This window comes from Callospermophilus lateralis, chromosome 4 (genome assembly GCF_048772815.1).
Source record: "Callospermophilus lateralis isolate mCalLat2 chromosome 4, mCalLat2.hap1, whole genome shotgun sequence".
NCBI lineage: Eukaryota > Metazoa > Chordata > Mammalia > Rodentia > Sciuridae > Callospermophilus > Callospermophilus lateralis.
In genome coordinates this window covers 35,882,185-35,902,853 of record NC_135308.1, presented here as the reverse complement: position 1 = coordinate 35,902,853, position 20,669 = coordinate 35,882,185, and the positions used below count along the sequence as shown (strand labels likewise).

The 20,669-nt window shown below is 35.3% G+C and overlaps 1 protein-coding gene across 25 annotated transcripts in view; it reads left to right on the top strand.

Annotated features, from left to right (window-relative positions):
* Sorbs2 (sorbin and SH3 domain containing 2) overlaps positions 1-20,669 on the top strand; it is a 169,863-nt gene that overhangs the window by 64,901 nt on the left and 84,293 nt on the right. For 17 of the 25 annotated variants that reach the window (XM_076853732.1, XM_076853730.1, XM_076853726.1 and 14 more), the window contains exon 2: positions 12,386-12,435. In XM_076853732.1, coding sequence (XP_076709847.1) covers positions 12,426-12,435 — 10 coding nt within the window. In that variant the 5' untranslated portion in view covers positions 12,386-12,425. Of the gene's footprint in view, positions 1-12,385; positions 12,436-17,151; positions 17,245-20,669 lie in introns of those variants that run through there. The other 8 variants (XM_076853716.1, XM_076853711.1, XM_076853714.1 and 5 more) reach the window with 2 other exon arrangements.

Below are 20,669 nucleotides of genomic sequence, written 5' to 3'. Positions count from 1 at the left end.
AACACTTGCCCCCTTTTTTCTTCCCCCCTTTCTTCTACTGATCTCTGGTTGATCGAATGACTTCTTTTTTAAAAACAAAACAAAACAAAACTTTTTATTTGTTCATTTTAGTTATACCTGACTGTACAACGTATTTTTAACATATTTTACATACACGGAGTATAACTTCCCATTCTTGTGGTTGTACACATGTGAAGTTACACTAGTTGTCTATTCCTATATAAACATAGGAAAGTTATATCTGATTCATTCTACTGTCCTTTCTATTCCCATCCACTTTCCCTTCCCTTCATTCCCCTTTGTCCAATGAACTTCTATTCCCCCACTATTGTGTGTTAGCATCCACATATCAGAGAGAACATTTGGCCTTTGTTTTGGGGGGATTGGCGTATTTTACTTAGCATGATAGTCTCAAGTTCCATCCATTTACAGGCAAATGGCATAATTTCATTCTTCTTTGTGGCTAAGTAATAGTCCATTGTGTATCTGTACCACATTTTCTTTATGTATTTATCTGTTGAAGGGCACCTAGGTTGGTTCCATAGCTTAGCTATTGATCAAATGACTTTTTAAATACACTTCACACTTTAAACAAAACAATCCTTCCAACTACCAAAACATCAGCTCAAGCAACCTCAACATTCATGACTGATTTTCAGAAATGCGTGTGTATTTGTACCTGGCACCTCTGAATCACCCAGACAGAACTTGAGTAGCACATGCCAGAAGACACAGTAAATATTTAGGAACACTGTTAGATTTGAAGTGTCCTGGAAGAACCTAGAAAAAAAGGCCCTATACATCTTAATAAATGCCAAGGGGTGGGATGTCAAGGACAAGTGAGGGGTCTTGCTGCTTCTTTGTCTGGATCTCCCTCCCTGATGACCTACTTCAAAATGGCAACCATTCCATAGTGTCTGTGAATGAGGATCTCTTCGTTCAATAAGTGTTTAACTAGTAAATGCTGCTTACTAGATATTGGTAGGGCTTGAGAGTTCATTAGAGAAAAAAAAAAAAAGGAGAAAATCCCCTACTAGTATATTGATATAGAATATGTAGATAGTAAGCTATTATTTCATTTGTAATGAACAAGTCCAGTATTTAAATAATCCATCTCAATGAACTGTTTTCCTAAAATATTTTTGCTACGACAAAGACAAGACTGGATAATGAATTTGGACCAAAATGATATGGGTAATTCTTGGTGGCATTCACATCTCAACATCTGGGTGATCATATCTGTACCAGGAAGATAAAATTATCCACAAACTAGAGGCCTTTGAGACAACTGGGCAGGGAACACAAACTCTGCACATGCCTGTGTGCATGGTGCATGTGTGTGTGCGTTCTGCTTTCCCCTTCTTTTATGTGCAGTGCCATCCCCTACCTGTAAACCACTGGAAAATCATACGTTTCAGTGTCCGTTGCTGTCTTGGGACAGGAAGCAAAAGTATTAACTCCTCAATCACCATTAATTCACCAAAAGCTTCCATCTCCTTCACTCCCTATGCTAAGCTCGGCTTAACCTGTAGTTGACCTATGCAAACCAACAAGACTAGAAATGCTTATCGCTTCACACCTAAGTCTCATGGCCCAATGAATTGCAGGGCTGAGTAGAAGCATGTTGCTCTTCCCACAGCAAAATGTCTCATTGTATTTCTCAACGCACAGAGTGTCAAGGCAGAGGGCAAGGTCAAGGGTAAACCCAGGTTCTGGCTTACAAGATGCCTGGAATAAAATGGGCTCGTGAAATATTTGATTGATGAATGATACCATCCACAAAGGAAAGGGATAGTGGAAAAAATGGAGCAAGATTTAGGGAGAGGGAATTTCATGAATCCAGCTTGAAATGAGGAATAAATATGAATTATAATTTGGCTATGTAAATACAATTCATATAAGTGTGAATTTTAACTTAGCTATAGAAGTTTAGAAATTAGGGTCATTCAGTGAGAGTCTAGGCTGTCTTTACTTTTACTTATACTGAAAACTGGGTTCTTAAGTAAAATACTCGTATAAATAATTAAATTGCATGAAGAAACTTCAAAAAAAATTATTACCTGTAAATGGATGTGAGTACAGATCATTCTTATGTAGTCATTAAAACAAGACCCTAAAGGACACAGTTTGGGGCATTCTTTCGCAGGCCTCGAGTCATCTATAATTTTGAAGAAAAAAACTGTCTCTCCACAAACTTTCCATAATTCCTATTCCTCCCTAATTCAGATTGTCTTTCCCAGCCATTCCAAGTTAATGACCCATTTATCACAGGTAGCCTTAAAGATAGCCAAGAATAATAAATCGTAACTGTTGTTAAGTAAACATTCTAATAAAAAAATTATTCATGTGATTGATACCAAATCTTTTCATCAGAAACTGAATCATGGAACAGCAATCACCCACATGAAAAGCAGCATGAAATGTCACTGTGCTCCCCGTGTTACTGTCCTATAACTGGTGAGGGCATCACTGATTCAGCCAGTAAAAAGAAATACTGGGCTCAGAGGTAGAGTGCTCATCTAGCACCTGCACAGCCCTGGTTTGATCCTAAGTACCACATAAAAAAGTAAATATTTTTTTAAGAAAGATGTATTGTGTCCAACTACATCTAAAAAATAAATATAAAAAAAATAGAAATACAATGTGCTCAGATCATTTGATCCTGTTTTATAAACTCAATATATTGACTTTATTCCATAAGTTGTGCAAAAGGATGTACCATTTGGAATGGTAAACTGCCTTGTGATTTATCTGTTTTGAAGGTCTTTTCTACTATAAAGCCTAACAGAATACAAACAAATAAAATCAGTAATTCTTGTCAACTCCATCCCTACTACCACTCATGACGAAAAAGGATTTTTAAAAGATAATGGTGATATATGGACTGAAGTTTTTTCTGTTTGTTTCAGGGTAGACTTATGAAATGGATATTATCTTAGGCATAAATTCTAAAATTGAGAATCTCGGTGGAAAAATGCTTGAGATAATATAGAAAGACACATGATATGCAGACAACCTGTAGATCTTATTTCTGGAGTTAAGTTCAGTAACGAGAAAGACAGCCTGGGATGATGCTGTTGATTTATGTCAACACATATCCCACCTCTTCCTGACACAATCAGAAATATGAATCTTTAACAGTCTCTTCCTTCTGAATTTTAATATAGGAATGAGTCATTAAATATTGGCTTCCAGATAGATTTTGTTTGATAAATACGATCGTGATAGCCAACTTAGTGATTTGCACAGAAAAGTTCAGGGAGCATTTGTTGACTAAACATACCTTCCTATGTTTAGCAACATGTCACACCATAAAAAGAACTATGTGCTTTTGTACTTTAAAACAGTCTTTCATTTTATAAATTTAAAAACTCAGGCACATAAAAGTGATTTTCCCTGCACATATTCACACATAAGACTTAATGCACACCAACTTTAATTATAAGACAACTAAAAGAATTTAATGCACTTTTAAGAGTGTGTACCAGAAAGTTCTTTGAAACCTGGGCTGTTAAATCCTCTCTGACTGTTCCTACCAGATGATGTGTGTGAAACTGTCCTTCCCATAAGAAAGAAAGTTGCCAACTTTTTGAACCCTCCATCTCTTTTACTTCCCCCTAATATAAGTGACATTTCTTACCCTCAGCCCTAACACAAGAAAGGAATATAGGCAACATCCTAATTATAATAGATCATAATAGAAATTTTATGTACTATAGGAAAGTGATCACTTTCCTCAAACTTATTGGGATAGAACACTGTAGCCACAAATTGTCACAACATAATTTCTGAATATCCATTACCAAATGTTGCCAATGGTGGTGGTATGCTTGCCCAGCATGCATGAGACACTGGGTTCAATCCTCAGAACCACTTAAAAATAAAATAAAGACATTGTGTCCACCAAAAACTAAAAAATAAATATTAAAAAAAAATAAAAAGAAGAAATGATGATGACATCAATGTGTACCAAATTATGTCCTAGGGATGTTCAGGCGAACACACTTTCCAACTCTGAGCCTGAACTAGAACTGTCTCTGGATGCAGAAGTATAATCCACATGACCAAGAAGCCCAGGCTGGGTCTATGAGGGTATTCATGACTCCATGCCCCTGTGGCAGCCTATCCTGAGGATAAAACCTGATTCTCCTGGAAGAGTTCCCGTCCCTTGATGGTTGGGAAGTCAAGAGGAAGTCTTTTCTGTTTCTCCAAGAGCTACAAAATCCAGGATGAAAGAAAGTTGGGAGTTTGTAGACAAAAGAGGGAAAGTAACTAATAAATATCAGACCAAATAAGATTTAACTATGTATTTAAAATATGCTCAATAATCTTCTTAAAGTGTGTTCAAACGATTTCTAAATTTAGCCACCATTATCAAATAAGCAAGGTTGTATGAAATGACAAAAACTTTGTTTAATTGAGTCTCACTGTTCTCCAATGTATAATTTAAGTATAAATTTGTATGTTGTTTTCCTTGCCTATTTTTGGTGGATTGAGTGGAAGTTTTAGCTTTAAATAGTGGCAGGGTATGAAGGACTATATTAGGTATAAAAAAGGAAGAATGCTGGGAACATATGAGCCGAGTAAGAACTAGAAATGAAGTCATTCGAATTGGCATTTTCTGAACAAAAGGGCAATAGGTATCAAATTCAAATTCATATCTATTCAGATATCTAAAGGCACTTAGTTCTGGGATGGACCAGTTTACATTCTTTCTGCCGAGAGAGAGTCGTAAACAAGACTGTCAATAATCCAGCATGAAGAAAACAGTCTCATTTGGATGTCAGATTTCTTAAAATCAGGTTCGTCTTTAAGGAAGCATTAAAGCTTCTAATTGCAACTATTTTCCATGCATCTTCCTACCAATTCAGAGTACAAATTTGGGTTATGTGAGAGCATTAACCATTGGGATGAGTTCTCTGAGATGGAAATGCTCACTCCACAGCTCATTACAGTGGGTCCTCACCAAGCTCACCTTAACCATTCAGTGACAGCAGGCTCCAAAGCTCAGAGAAACCCACAACCCTGCTAGGCTGGCACATGGACAAATGGACAAACATAGAAGGAGACATTTTTAAATTGAGTCAGTTGGTCCCCAATATGACTATCAAAGTGGGATTATAGCTTCCTGGATTTATACCATTGTTCACTTGTAAATTGATTTAATTATGTTTTTAAAGAATTATATTTCCAAGTTCAGTCCACTAAAGCACTTAGTCTTATTTCATGTAAAATTTTAAGTCATCAATCTTTTTAATTTTATTATAAAATTTGGCTTAGTCTAATTGCAGGATTTCACATTTATCTCTGCTAAAGTTTAATGTTGTCATGATCATTTATCCTGTCACAGTTCAGCCTTTTATCTCTGAGATACAGATGAATACATGTTTATCATAATACTGGCAGTGCACAATAAATTTAGGCATTATTTAATTATATATATGTTCTTTCAGGTGTTCAAGAAACGTATGTATTAAATCAGAAGAAAAATGTGGCCATTTCTTTAATAGTCATTTAACAATAATCAGGATTATTTGCCTATAGTAATTTTAGAAAATAAAATTGCTATGACAATACTTTAAAATAGGCCTACTTCTTACCACTCCCCAATATTTATCATAAAGAGTTGAAGTTAGCATACTGTAGTGATACAAGCATATCCTTGTTTATAGTAGCACAATTCACATTCATCAAACTAGGGAACCAACCTAGGTGTCTGTCAATGGATGGATAGACTTAAAAAAAAAAAAAAGGTATATTTCACAATGGAATTTTATTCAGCCATAAAGAAGAATGAAATTATGTCATTTGTAGGAAAATGGATGGAATTTGAGGGTATTGTGTTAAGTGAAATAAACCAAACTTAGAAGGTCAAGGGTTGTATGTTTTCTCTCATGTATGAAAATCAGAGAGGAAAAGTGGAGAAAAAAGTGGAGTGGCATGTCTCATGAAAATAGAAGGGAGACTAGCAGAGTAGAGGAAAGAACCAGGGGAGAGAGAAGAGGAAGGAAAGGGGAAATAGTGGGGAGAAGCATTGACCAAATTGTATTATGTCATGTACATGGAAAAATATGTAACAGTGAATCTCACTGTTCTATACAAGAATAATACACCAATAAAATACGGAAGAAATTTTTAAAAACAAAATAAGCATACTTACTAAAATCCTGAGACTTTCAGGAAAATATTAGCAATATCTATTGATCTGAGCTTATGAGATCAGAATGATGCCTTCCATTTGGACTTGAGCAGTAACTGGGCAAAAGAAATCTTTATCACGAGCGGTCAATATTTCCCTTTTAATCTAAAAGAATAAACAGACGGCCCTATGATAACAGCCCCCATTTATTCATCAACTAGTTTACCCCTTCCCCACAATTTCTGCTGATATTTTATTCTTTCCTTTAACCCTAGCTCCTATGATTTAGCATTTAATTAATAATTGTACTGTAATGTTTTGAGGGGTTGGTCTTAATTTCAAACATTTTAAGATGCCTTAAAGAGGATGCCTGTTTTTTGCTAAGGATCAGGAGAGCTAAGCTGCTTTTAGGTGTCTGCTTATTGCTACTTTACCTTGGCATAGTCATTCAGTTATTCTCAAATATCTAACTTCAAAAATAAGGTGGTTTATCTAAGGTTTCTTTCAGGGTTGGAATTTTAAAATTAAAACACAGATATTATATCTTTCCATTCCTGCCAGAGCATTTAATGTTTACTTCCACTTAAATTCTATGAATGAAACCTTCAAAACTAAGCTAGATTAAATAATTTCTTTTTAAGTCAAATGATTTGGGATATCAATATATACATAGCACATAGTTTCAAAAAAAATAGTTTTCTAAAATATTAAGGCTTTTCCCCTTAGGAGAGGAATTGTCTGTTCAATTGTGAGAATAGGAGGAACCACTCTCATTTTGTAAACTAAGTAGGAGTGGCTGCCATCAAGACGCTATCACTCTGCCATTAGTCACACAATTCACTGTGTGACATTTTATAGACATCTCTTTTCTTCTACCCCTCACTTGGGTGATAAACTGTCAAAGGTAATGGGGAACCTTTTTTTTTTAAGGCTAATCATCACAACCTTTTACTGTCATTTTCTATTTAGATTAAGTAGCTGTGACTCTAACGAGGCTAGGAGGCAATTCTTTGATGCAATTATTTTGTTAGGTCTGTCTCTCATTCACTGCCATGTAAGGGGGAAACAATCTTAGCTAAAAGAAGGATCTGTTTAAGGAAGAAATAAAAGCTTCCTGGAAAACAGATTCTAACATATTGCTATTGGGGGATGGGAGAATTGGGAAATGGGAGAATCCATATAAGTAGCCTAATAATCCATGTGACTTGCTTCTATCCAAAGCAATATAATTATGCCTCATGTATTTCCAGTAAAGTCTAGATTATTTTCTTAAGCCATAATCAAGGCAAAAGTTTACTTTAAAATACCTGAAATACTGTTTATGGGAATGATGTCAGTTTGCCAGATTGAGGATGGTTTCCTGTCAGTGGGGAAGAGGGACAGGTTTAATCCTATTGCAGCTATTGAAGAAAAAGGTGGCAATGACATTGGTATAGCTTGCATGGATAAATAGGCAGAACTGGGCTCCAGATTCAGGCAGGTTTGATTCCACAACCCATCTATATTGGTCCATTTCTGTTGACAATAATCTATAAAGTGAATAAGTTATGAAGAACAGAGTTTTATTTTGGTTCCTTGTCCTGGAAGTGCAAGGTATAAGGGTCCCATCTGGAGATGATCTTGCTGGCAGAGTCCTGAGGCCACACAGAGCAACACATGACAAGACTCGCAGGGAGTGTGTGTGTGTGTGTGTGTGTGTGTGTGTGTGTGTGTGTTTTGGTCTGTCTTCCTCTTCTTATAAATCCACGAGGGTTTAATCATGGGCCTGGCGAGATGGCACATACCTGTAATCCCAGCAGCTCAGGAGACTAAGGCAAGAGAATCTCAAGTTCAAAGTCAGCCTCAGCAACAGGAAGGCGCTAAGCAACTCAGTGAGACCCTGTCTCTAATTAAAATACAAAACAGGGCTGGGGATGTGGCTCAGTGGTAGAGTGCCCCTGAGTTCAATCCCTGGTACAACCCCCCAAAAAAGATTTAATTGGGAGAGCTCCACTCTAATGACTTTATCTAACCCTAATCACCTCCTGAAAGCCCTGCTTCTAAACACCTTAGTTGAATGAAGTTTCCACCCACTTAATACCTCACATTTGAGATTAAATATATGAAGTCTTTGGGGGATACACTCAAACCATATCTAAACCACAGGGCCATCTTTCCTACACTATGCAGTGCACCTATTACACGTCTTACAGGAATATCTTAATTACACACGTTTCTTTCTTACAGGAATATCTTAATTACACATGTGATCTTAATGTGCCTGGATCACTATGGGGAATCTGATTTTATTTTCATTTAGAATCCATTTGGCTTTTGATTTACATAATATAAGCCAATGGAACTTCCCTGATTCTGTATTATCAATTTGAATAAATGATTTTGTCTTAGAAAAAAATATATACATATTTAGATGTATCCGATAATTCCCTGAAGGATTACTCTGAAGGACCCCATGAAAGTTGGATGCTGGGCACTATGAAGTCACATGGCCATTTAAAGCAAGTGAAATCAGCATTCTTTTAGAGTTGAATAGACTGCTTCACTAATTTTGAGACTTTGGAATAACACCAGAAAACAGAATCACCTACGAGATGATCAACTTCCGACCAATACAGTCATTAGGAAAGATCTCTGAGTATTTTGAGCGCTCCCATTGTAAAGTCTCAAGAGAAAAATTTGCAGATTGCCTTGAAAGACTGCTCTTTATTCAGGAAAATTGCCCAGGCATCAGGAAATTTAGTATAATTATAAAGAACACTGTATAATCTTATAAAAATAACCAATAACCTCATTCTTTTCTTCCTTAGTATTTGTGGTAATAATTTTTCCTCACTCCTAGAAATGATTTTGACTGTGTTCTGATCTCTCATACTTGTATAAAAGCTGGCATCATTTGGCTTCTGAATAACAATGGCCATCTTTGGGCACCCTTAGGTCAGGAGTGTTGAGAGGGATCTGTTGTTCTTATGAGCAAGGGCCATCATGCTTATGCACTGATGTGATGATTTCTTTACTCAGAGACAGACAGTCTCTGAGTAGGCCTCACATACAGGCTACCAATTTAGAGACGCTATTCAGAAAAGGTGTCAAGGTGGATTCTTATGTTTCTAAACTCAGGGACTGTAAAGGACAAAATAAACTCCTCCTCGGAGTTTTCCCGTAAGTCAAAGGAGCATGTTGACATATTTTAAAAGATAAATGTCAACTTGGATGAACTCATTTGATTATAATTGAAATGTGAAATCATTTAGCATTTATGAACATTTTTAATCTTAACTACATTCAGAGAGAAAGAGAAATGTATTGATACATGGATCAGTTAGGGTTGTTCATGAAGAAAGAGTGGTACAAATGATCTCATTTCAAAGTAAATATGTAATTCAGGTTAAATCTGATGTGCAACCTTAATCACACCATATTTTTTTATTTTTAAATAAAATCAGATTGATTTTTTAAAATAGCTAACATCCCACAATGTTTTCCTAACACTTAGATTATCTACGTGCCCCTTTTCCAGAATAATATGTGAACTATGAGAAGATTAATGTCAAAATGACCACAGCAATTTATTAGACTAAAATTATTCCATAGAAAATCTTTTGGGGCAACTCCTCACATTAACTGAATTCAAATTTAAATCCTCTATTTTGATAGATGGGCTGGTGTTTAAATTCAGGTCTACAAAAATAAAATGATATCTGGCATGGTGGCACATACCTGAAATTCCAGTGGCTCAGGAGGCTGAGGCAGGAGGATCCTGAATTCAAAGTCAGCCTCGCAATGGGGAGGTGCTAAGCAACTCAGTGAGACCCTATCTCTCAATAAAAAATACAAAATTGGGCTGGGGATGTGGCTCAGTGTTTGAGTGTCCCTGATTTCAGTCCCTGGTACAATAAGTAAATAAATAAATAAGTAAAGTACACAGAATTCTTGGCTAATGTTGGGCCAAGGATCTGGCCTTTGGTCTTCTTCAGATGGGATTCCTGATAACCCAAGAGGTTCAAGCAGAATTGTAAGACCTTAGACAAAAAGTCATGTTGATGCCAATGTATAACCAATCTAAACATTTAGGACCCCCACTAAATAGTTTTAGTTACCCAGCCTATTATCCTGTGCATATTGTGAACAAAGACTTCTCTGCTCCATGGGAAAATAATGAGGTGCTTGATAAATGAAAGTGGCTCACAATTGTAATCATATGTACTCGGGAGACTAAGGCTGATGCAGGAGGATCACAAATCTGAGAGCAGCTGAACAACTCAGTGATACTTGTCTCAAAATAAAATTTTAAAAGGGTTGGGGTTGTAGCTAAGTAAAAGAGCATTGGCCTAGCATGGGTTGAACCAACTGTAGAACTAACAACTCTGTAGACTTGAAGTCATGTTCATGCCCATGTATAACCAGAACCATCTACTGCCATATGTATATTGGGAATAAAGGCTACTCTAACCCCTAAGTAAAACAAATCCATTGTTATATACATAAGTTAGGATACATACAAGTTGCTTTTTACCTAAAACTTAGGAAAAATATGAATTTAAGCAAATACAGTCTCAACACAACCTCCAGGAAATCATCTTGACAACCCATTGTGCAAAGTTCTTTGTTTTATTGACCATAAATGAAGGTTCAAGGTAGTTTTATAGTCAGTTTTCTTGGCCCTGCTTCAATTCCAATTTAAGAGAGTACTTGAAATACTGTATTCTTCTAGTGGCTGCAAACACTCTAGGAATTTGATGCTTTCCAGAATAATCTGTGCTTGTTATGTAAGTACAATCAAAGACACTTTTTCAGAACCGAACAAAAGAGATTAGATTCGCTTTAGCTTAAATTGTCTAAAGAGTTCTCAGTCATGAATTTGCTAATGGCTTTAGCACAAATAAGGGAAATAGAATCATGCATTTTTATTAGGTACCCAAGAAGCCTTTCAGTCTCAGGTTCTTCTGGAGAGTTCTGCCACCCTGTCTCTTCTTTTAACAGCTTGGAAACTGTCTTGCCTGATTAGGAAGTTAGTCATTTCACATTTTGACATCTAAAACAATGAGAAGTTGAAAAACCTCACAAATTACATTTTGAAGTAACAGGATACATCACTTTAAAGAAAAGCACAAGGATTTGTGGCGCCTGGCTTTGTTCTCCTTAATCCTATTTTACCTTTTGAGCGTCAGATGTTTTGTAAACATCTGCGTCTGAATTCACACAATATGTGCTGATCACTAAATCTCTCCTTTGGTATAAAAACATTATTATTACATGTTAAGAGGGTTTGTATTCTGGGATTTAGGCTTCCTTCTATTTGGTGTGTATTAGTCAGTGCTATTCCAGGCCAAACACTATGTTCACATTCAGTTTAAAGCCTGAATCAGGTTTAAATATACAATGTTGCCTATTTCTAAAAGGAGTGATCAAATAGAATTTGGAAAATGTCCTTACAGTCCTCATTTTCTGGAAATTGTTTATCCTTTCTTGTTTTAGAAGCTGTCCCAGCCTTGGTCACAGACATCCCCTGAGGCAACTTTTCTATTTATTTTGTCCATTTAAGGTTAACATATTAGGAATTTTGCTACTGAGAGATTAAAATAAATACATTTGAAGGAACTTTCTCAAAGCTCCTGAGCCGACCCCTGCCTTCCTCCCTGGCTACATTGGCATTCCTTCCACGGGGCAATGGGGCAATAGTAAGGCCCAGCGTTCAAAAACATGCAGCATTCTGGGAAAATGATACAAACAAACAAACAGAACAAGAAATGGGCCTCTTTATTTGTATATGCAGAAAAATAAGAAATAAAATTTATTCTAATGAAGTTTCCCCTCAATTGCTTTTTAAGATAAATTGGCCTGTGAAAATAACCCACTCTTGTAAGGATGTCAAAGGTCCCTTTTATAATTCTGGAAGAGGAAAATTAACAAGCAATGATGATCCTTCCAGGTTTAGAGAACACAAATCATTCATATAAATGTTTGTAAAGGAAATTTAATTTCAAAAATGAACACTCTTCTCCTTTTGATTCATGAAACAGCCATCATTAAACCAAAATATAAGTTTATGGTCCTAGGATCAAGAACAATTGAATTTTAACTTGAATGGTATCATAAATCTGACCAACCTTATTAAACCTTGGTTTAACTAAGATTAATGATGATGTGACATAAACTAACGGGTTTACCAGACAACAAAAAATACACTCTGATGGTATCCTATTCCACATGCTAGCAAACAAATTGTGCATCATTTTTTTTCTACAGGAAATCTGAAGACTTTAATAACAAAACCTCCAAGGTCAAAATGAATACAGGTATGCTGTCTCCATTAGTTTTAAACTTTTTAGCTTTGCTCTCTAAAAATCGTCTTGGCCCCAAATCATTAGTTTATCACTCTTCTGATCCTAAATGTGATACTGAGTTTCTTATTAGATATATAGTCCAGATTCATTCCTTTATTTCTTTGTCTGTGTGCTACAATCTCATAGCCATCAAAAGGAGTTCTGTTACATACTCTTACTCTCTTTTTCTCTAATCATCTTTTAAAATTAACTCCCCAAAATGCTAGGTATTGTATGCCCACATTTGAAATCTCTCACTTAAGATGGACTAAATTCAAAGACAGGTTGCTCTGGTGAAAAATATTTAAACTTTTCCATTCTATAAATTCTATGTTGACAATGTTGGCAGATAGAATGTCAAAGCATCATGCATAGAAAGTCACTTTAATTAATTCATAATCACAACCCACATATCGACATAAGCATTATATTTTTAGATTGTCTCCAAACTTTATGGTGTATATTTTAATCATAAAAGTGTTTGTGATACATGGGATGTACATATGAAATATAATTTTTTCTACCTTTTAGATATTTTGGTTTATAATTTCATCTTCTCCCCAACCCAAGTCTTATATACCAGTATTAAGTAATTTAGGAAATGACTTTCTCATTGAAATTTTGTTACTTGTGTTTAAACCATGTCATTTCCTTTTGTCCAGCAAGTGCTGCTAGGAAGTTATTTTAGTCAGTCGTCACTTTATGGCAGAGAAAAAAGAATGGCTTGAAATATTCTTTCACATCAAGCTCTCTGACATTTTGCTTGTATCTTAATATCAAAGTGCCTAGAGGAAGAATTAATAACCCGCTAGTGAGAATGAATGTCTAATCCCCAGATCAACTGTAGGGACATATACTATGTCCATCTTTCCCTGGCAGCCCCTTAACAGAAACCTGCTCTAACTGGCCTAGATTATGCTGTGTCCTGAGGTTGCAACTAGCTTGTAGACACGTGTAGAGCAACAGGCAAGATGAGGGTATTGGAGATGCTCAAAACAGACAAGCATGGCTTAGATGTCAAGAGAAATGATGCTCTTCCAAACTAAACAAGTAAAGGCATTTCAAGAATGGGAGGTATTAAAATTGGTCATGGAAAATGAAATAAGAAATATTATTAGACAAAGGACAGCAAAGAAATCAAATAGAACATAGAGCCCTCAGCTGGTCTAGGACAAACTGTGTTACCAAACTGAATCAGCACATTTCCATTTGAGGGAGTGGTATGTGCTGATTGATCTGAGGCATCTCTTTGGAGGCTTAAGTTGACCATAACTTCCCAATATCCTTCGTTTTGTTGGGTGCTGATTTTCCTATTTATAGTGCTATTGTGATATATGTGTATATGTGATTAAAGTAAATATACTTTATTCATGTACAATATATTTTGCATAATTGATCTTCTAGTCATATAATTTAATCCCTAATGACAAAGGTAGGTGCAAAGAAATTTTTAAATCTGTTTAAGTCTCATACTAGAACGAAGTTACTACTGAACCGCCTAAATATAACCACAACCATCTAAAACATTCTCTCATTTATTAGATAGAGTAAACCTGATTCTGGGTGAATGTTAAATTGCATAGGATTATTTTGCTTACATGGGTGAATTTACTTAAGCATATATGCATGTGAAATATGACTTTCAGACTTAGACATAAAAATTGATTAGAAGTTACTTAAACCCTTTGTTTTAAACTCCAAAGAAATGTTATAATGTGGCTATAGAAACATCACTTTAAAATGTATATAAAGAGGCTAAATAATATCATTTTAGAAAGTTGTAAATGTTGTTGCTGTATTTACAAAATAAAGTAGGAATTAGTTTCTAAATAACTAGTAAGTAAAACTGGCCTGGGTTATCTATGTGGCAATCATTAAAGAGATATATCACAACTTAAATATCTACATGTTAGTCACTATAATTTAAAAATTACTTTAAATCTAATCTTTGCTTTCAATCAAATACATAATGAACTGGCCAAGGAGGATGTGATTCATTTTTTTTTCATTCTAGATTATCTAAACAATGGAGGAAAATATACGAAGCATGCTATATTTTTCACTCAGAATTTGTAACCCATTATTTTCATAGGCATAGAAATTAGTTATTGAAGAAAAGAGAGAAAAAGACACCAAATAATTCATTGAACCTGGTGTACCCATGTGAATGTTCTCTAGAAGTGGAAAAACCTTCTCCAGGGGTCTTGCATCTTGGTAGAATAGTGACTCAGAGGCTGCAGATAATGAATAGTTGTGAAGAAGAGACTAGCATTAGGATTCCTTCAGATGAACTGATGTATAAAAGATAACTTCCTCATTTTGAGTTCTTAAAAATAATTCTCAAGAAATACCAGAAAGTCTCAATACATAAGTACACTATAATAGATTTCTCTGTTCTCTAAATTTCACATAACCTTGACTTTTTAAAATAAGCTCTTTATTAAATGGTAACAAAGACTGATTCTGCATTTACTTGATCAAAGTTTAGAGCTGCCTGAAACACATAAATTGTTTAGCCCAAAGATTTCCAAACTTCCTTGGCTCAGAGTGACAATGTCTCAGTAATTATTTTCATCAAGCTTTGAGGCCAAATGAAATATCTAACAATTCTATTTATTAGAAGATGCAAACAATTCAATCACTTACTTAGTAAGTTTTTATGTGCTAACAACTTAAAAGCCATTTGACAAAATAGTCATGCAAACTAAAAGAAAATATTAATTTTATTTCATTCTTTATAACCACAATTACTTAGTAATGATAGGTTAATGGCTGTGGTGCATTGAAAAACTTCTCAGACTGTAAGGTTAGATTGTACAGAGCCAGTCTCACTTGCTGGTCGAAAATGACTTTTACAGGGCACTTGGTTTTCAACATGACAACCACCCTCAATTCAGTTTTTCAAAGATGCATGTCACCCAAAGGCACAGATGTTACAACCTGTGAGGTAGAAACTTTGCTCTTCTTCAAGTTATCAGTTCACATAGCATCCATCAGATGTTACTGTATTTTCCTCAAAAATAGAGACAGCCCCCAGCGTCCCTGTGAATGTACTGAGATAGCACACCACAGTGAAAACACCAAGTTTAACAAATGGTCCTGGATCTTCTCGTTCTGGAATTTTCTGTTTTTATCTCTGCTTATTTTCAGATATACAGAATCAAAGAACCACAAAGTAAAATGATTGAGAGTGCTATCAGTTTTCAGTTCCAACACCCTTGACTACCCAACCCACCCTAGCTGCTAGATACCCTGTGTCCTGGGACATCCGTTCCACGTTAGCAGACAGCTTGTCTCTTGGCTATTTTCAGTTTGTCATGTTTATTAAAATCCTGTCGGTGCTTCTCTTGGAGTTACCTTCAGTTTCCATCATTTGTGTTTTTCTCTTTGGGTTCTTAATTATAACCTTTGATTCATTTGGCTTATTTTCACCTAATGTTGTTTCAAGTTAGGTTTCTGGTTTATTTATTTTCGATATTAAGAAATTGTGACTTTAAACATATATTGTTAAGTTATATGAGAATAATTCCACCAACTTTGAATTCTGCTGACCTTATTCTTTGTGACTGTTATCAATAACTAATTCAAATCTTACTTCCAAGTGTCATTACTGAGCTCAGCTCTCTTGTGTCTATTGCACCAAATGGATATGTTTCCCTATGAAATAAAGAAAAAGAAAAATATAAGGATAGCATGTCACAAAATATGATGATTGTATTATCTTGTTGATGGTTGCGTTATTTGTTCTTTTTTGTCTTAGCTTTCAAAAAGACAAAAACTTGGTCTGACTTAATGATCAAAATGAGGAGAGTAAGGGATGCTATTACTGCATATGTTATATTACAAAGGAATGTGGGAATGGAATTCAAATCTGGTCATTAATAGAACATTAACCTTTCAATTTTAGGAGACTTGTCTTCCAGATTTAGAAGCCTAAACTTCTCATTGCACATAAAACGTCTGATGCATTTGCACTTATTTTACTTCACATTACAATGTGCTTAAGTATAAATATAGATCATTGTTCAAAAGTGTAGAAGCAACAAATTAGTTTTTAAAATATGCTCATTTTAATACTGTACAGAGAAATGTTTTTCCTGATTTTAATTGGGCTAATCATTTCCATAACTCTGGGAAGAAATGGAGTTTCCCATAATGTTGTTTCTTTATAAATCCTATATTATCGAGTATATCAGGACTATGTCACCAAATAAGTTTTATTTCAAGCTATCTTCAGAAATCATAAAAGCTACAAGACAAAAACCTAAATGATTAATACAAAAGTATATTATACCATAGAGCTTAACTGTGGACAGTAGATAATCCATAACTCTAAAAGCTAGCTACACTGCTTATAGAGTTATGCATTGAATTTAAATGGTATAAACACAGTTGAGCTCTGTGCCTATATTTTCATTAACAAAAAACATTGAATGTTAAATATAAAACCTTTTGTTTTTCTCCTAAAGCATTGGCATCTATTTCTGAGACAGACCCCTGGGGTTTTTTGTTTGTTTGTTTTGTCCGGTTTAGGGGATGGGTGTGAAATTTGCAGATGTGCTCCATGGTTACTAATTCTGACTGTTCATCTCCCTCACGAGTGTCTGGCACATTTCACTTAAAATGCATGATTTTGCATGTGCTTCCTCTGTTGCCTTGGCTTCTGCTATATCATTTTTTTGCTTCCAGATAGCGGTGGGTGTGCTCGCAAACGTGCTGCCATGTCTGTTACGTTAACATCTGTGAAGAGAGTTCAAAGTTCTCCAAACCTATTGGCCGCAGGTATAATACCACTAACTCACAGAAAGAATGTCACACTTGAATGGCTGTACCTGACCTCTCTTTCTTTCCAGAATGATCTTATTTGGATGAGTACAGTGGCTGTAAACACCTTTCAAATGCCCCAGCGTTCTTATTTTTCTTATCCCAAGAATAGATTTTTATCCCTTCTAGCTGTTTATGTTCTAAAAATAAAAGGTCAAAAGAAACCGATATCTTGTAGAACACATTTAAAAATTTAATTAAAAACAATAGACACTTGCCAAAAACATGTTGAATAAGTGTAAACATTAATAACTGTTCAAGTTTTTGTTATCTCATAAAATAAAGTAACATCATATCTCATTATGATCACTCATATGTTCCTTTGATACAGGGGTCAGGAAGAAATTGTGGAAAGCCAATCTTCATTAATTTGCTTCTTCACCAAAGATTACAAGCAGAATGATAGAATATTAGTTTTGAGAGAAAGGCCTTACCCTTTCATTAATCAGCAAAGACCCATCTAGTACATATTTTTAAATATATGAAAATCTTGACCAGTTAAGATTAATGTGTATCTACAGATAAAAATATACCCTAGAAAGTTATTGAGGGTGTGACACTCTGGCATTCACTCAGGTAGTCTCTTTATAACAAATGACTGTCATGACTTTCCTAAGCCCTCAGGCACAGTCTCCCTCAGACGGGGGCTGCAGTTATGAAAGATCAGTGAGCCCAGGAAAAAACCCTACTCCTGGACTCCAAAACATAGCCAAGCCTTCTGGTGACAGGTTGGTTGGTTTCATTGTTGGCTTGTTAGTTGAAGTTTCTGGTTTTGGAGCAAAATTGGGAAAGGGGTAAAAAGTTCTTAAATAAATTTAATTCTTACTATGCATATCACAGTCTTTTACTCACATACATTTAGAAGTTGATTAAACACTACAGGTGTCCTTAGCTTTAAAGCCACCAGATCCTAAACTACCCAGTTTTGTTGAAGAAAAAACAAACTTTCATATCGAGAATTCCACGTCCATTTACCACCTCCAGTTCACAAATGGATTTCAATGTCCAAATTCGAATATCAGGCCAGGAAGTTTCATAATATGTTAAGATTAAAAGACTTCAGGTTGTATTGCAATGTTTGTTGTATGACCTCATTTTGGTTTCAAAAATCTCTCTAGATACATTTGTACATATTTTATTCATGTGTTTATAAACATGACAAGGTTAAAAAACCTATAGGCATTTACATTAGATACGCCAGGAAATAAGAATGAAGGGAGATAGGGAAATAAATAAAATACAAGCCAGGCCATCATGTAATTGGAATGTCTGTACCATGACCATCATTTATCAAGTATAATCTCAGGTGTGGGCCACTGATGCACCCCTGAGGCATGACACACTGTTCCATCAATGCCAATTTACTGTTATTTATAAATGTAGCCACCAAAAGACAGTATTAGATTGAATAGAGATTACCATTTTGGAGTGTCAAAAGTTAAACATGAACAATTTCCTATCAGTCAACTTGCTAGAAAAAGATTCAATGCTTCACAATCCAATTAGGAGAAAAATTTTAACACTTCGGGAATATAAAATTATCTTCAATGATAAGACTATGTACTGACTCTGAGCTATTTTATATTTTATCTCACTATAAGTAAGATTTCTAGAGAATAAAGTCCCCTGAATTTTGGATGTAATTTTTAAAATAGACACATACGGTAATCTTAACTGGTTTAAGGAAGTTTTAATTACATTTTAAAGAAAGAAATCAGCATCTGTTGTGTCCAATCACATTTTGAGGGAGCTTTCATAAGAATATTTTTGACCATCTTTATGTGAATCAAAAGGGAATTAATAAGTATTTATTGCATTTAATATTCTGGAAACTCAACAACCTTTCCATAAACAAACACAAGATTCCACCCCTCCCCCAAGCCCCTTCCAGATCAGAAGGTCCGAAGGTGTCATCAACGGTCCATCCCCTACATCAGTGTGTCTCCTCCTCCTCTCATCAGAAGTGAAGACCCAGAGGATAATGCACCATCTCTCACACCGATGTTTTAAACCTAGGCTAGATGCAAAATGATGATTAAAGAGAAACATCCAAAGTACATTTCACTTAATCAAAAACCTTTGGCAGTCTGAGGTGACATTGGTAAGGATGCCAAGCATGATAGGACCACTCTGCCAAGAGATAGTCTTGCCAATATCACCAGTGTGTGTTTTATGCCCTTAAAAATATTTGTCTGTACCTCAAATTTTCTTCCTTAAAAAAACAGAATATAATTGTCACTTTCCTGCCTCTCTGAGAACATCATTTCCCAAATCCACAAGGCCTTGTCAGAATTAAATGAGGGTAACTAAAGAAAATAAATTAAAAGACTTATTATAGTACTTAGAATCACGTAACTAATTGACATGAATTTAAGGTCTACTTTAATTCTCACAAAGCACTAGAGCTCTCTAAAGAAATGCATTAGAAGGATTAAAGTCCTCATAATTTTCAAGAAAAATATAGCTGATAGTGTCAATATAGTACATCAGTTAAAAGGAATTTTAATAAAACCTGAGCATAAAGATTGTGATGTGACAGATAGGCACAACCAACACAGTCACATGAAAACTCCGATGTTAGAATCATAAAGTTGAGAAGGTCCTTTGAGGGCCAATCCCTGACAACAGACCAGGAATATCTTAAAGAATATCTCTGACAGGTATTCAGCCACTAAGGCCTGGACACAGGACAAGCCCATTGTGCCAGTGAGGATCTTCAACAAGTCTCAACACTCAAAGACCCTATTTATTTTCAGATGCAAAATCCCATTTTGTCATTCTTAACATTTCAGGCAAACAATGCTGTCTACTAAAGAACACTAGAAACTAAGGATTCTGATTGTTAGAATCTTAATTCTGATTCTTCACAAGTGAATGATCATCAGTGATGTTCAAGATCTGGGGCAAAACTATTCACTCTGTGTATCTGCCATGCCATTTACCTGCTCAACTTTCTTAATTTTTAGAATCCATATTCTCTTTACTCTTGACACAGACCTGGGAAACTTTCTGTTACCTGCTCCAAGATACACATGTCCTCCCTTTCCCAAGTTTGTTTCTCTGGCAGTGATAATATAGAAGTTGAGCTTTAGTAGAGCTATGGTGTCCATGTGGGAAGGAACTTCTCTTTTAGGACTTCTGTAGTCTACAATAAAGTCACAAATCAGAGCTGGGGATTTTTAATATCTATAATTGGGCTTACTTTAAAGAAATTGAAATGTTGTACATGTCAGTATCTTTAAAAACCACCCACTTAAAAGTAAACTTAAATCGTCAACATAAACTCGTTAAAAATATTGCTTCATCCTGAAATTTTAATCCATGGTCATTTTTCTCTTTTCTCCTTTCTCTTAATGCTACATAGTTTCCCCCCCTCTTAGGCA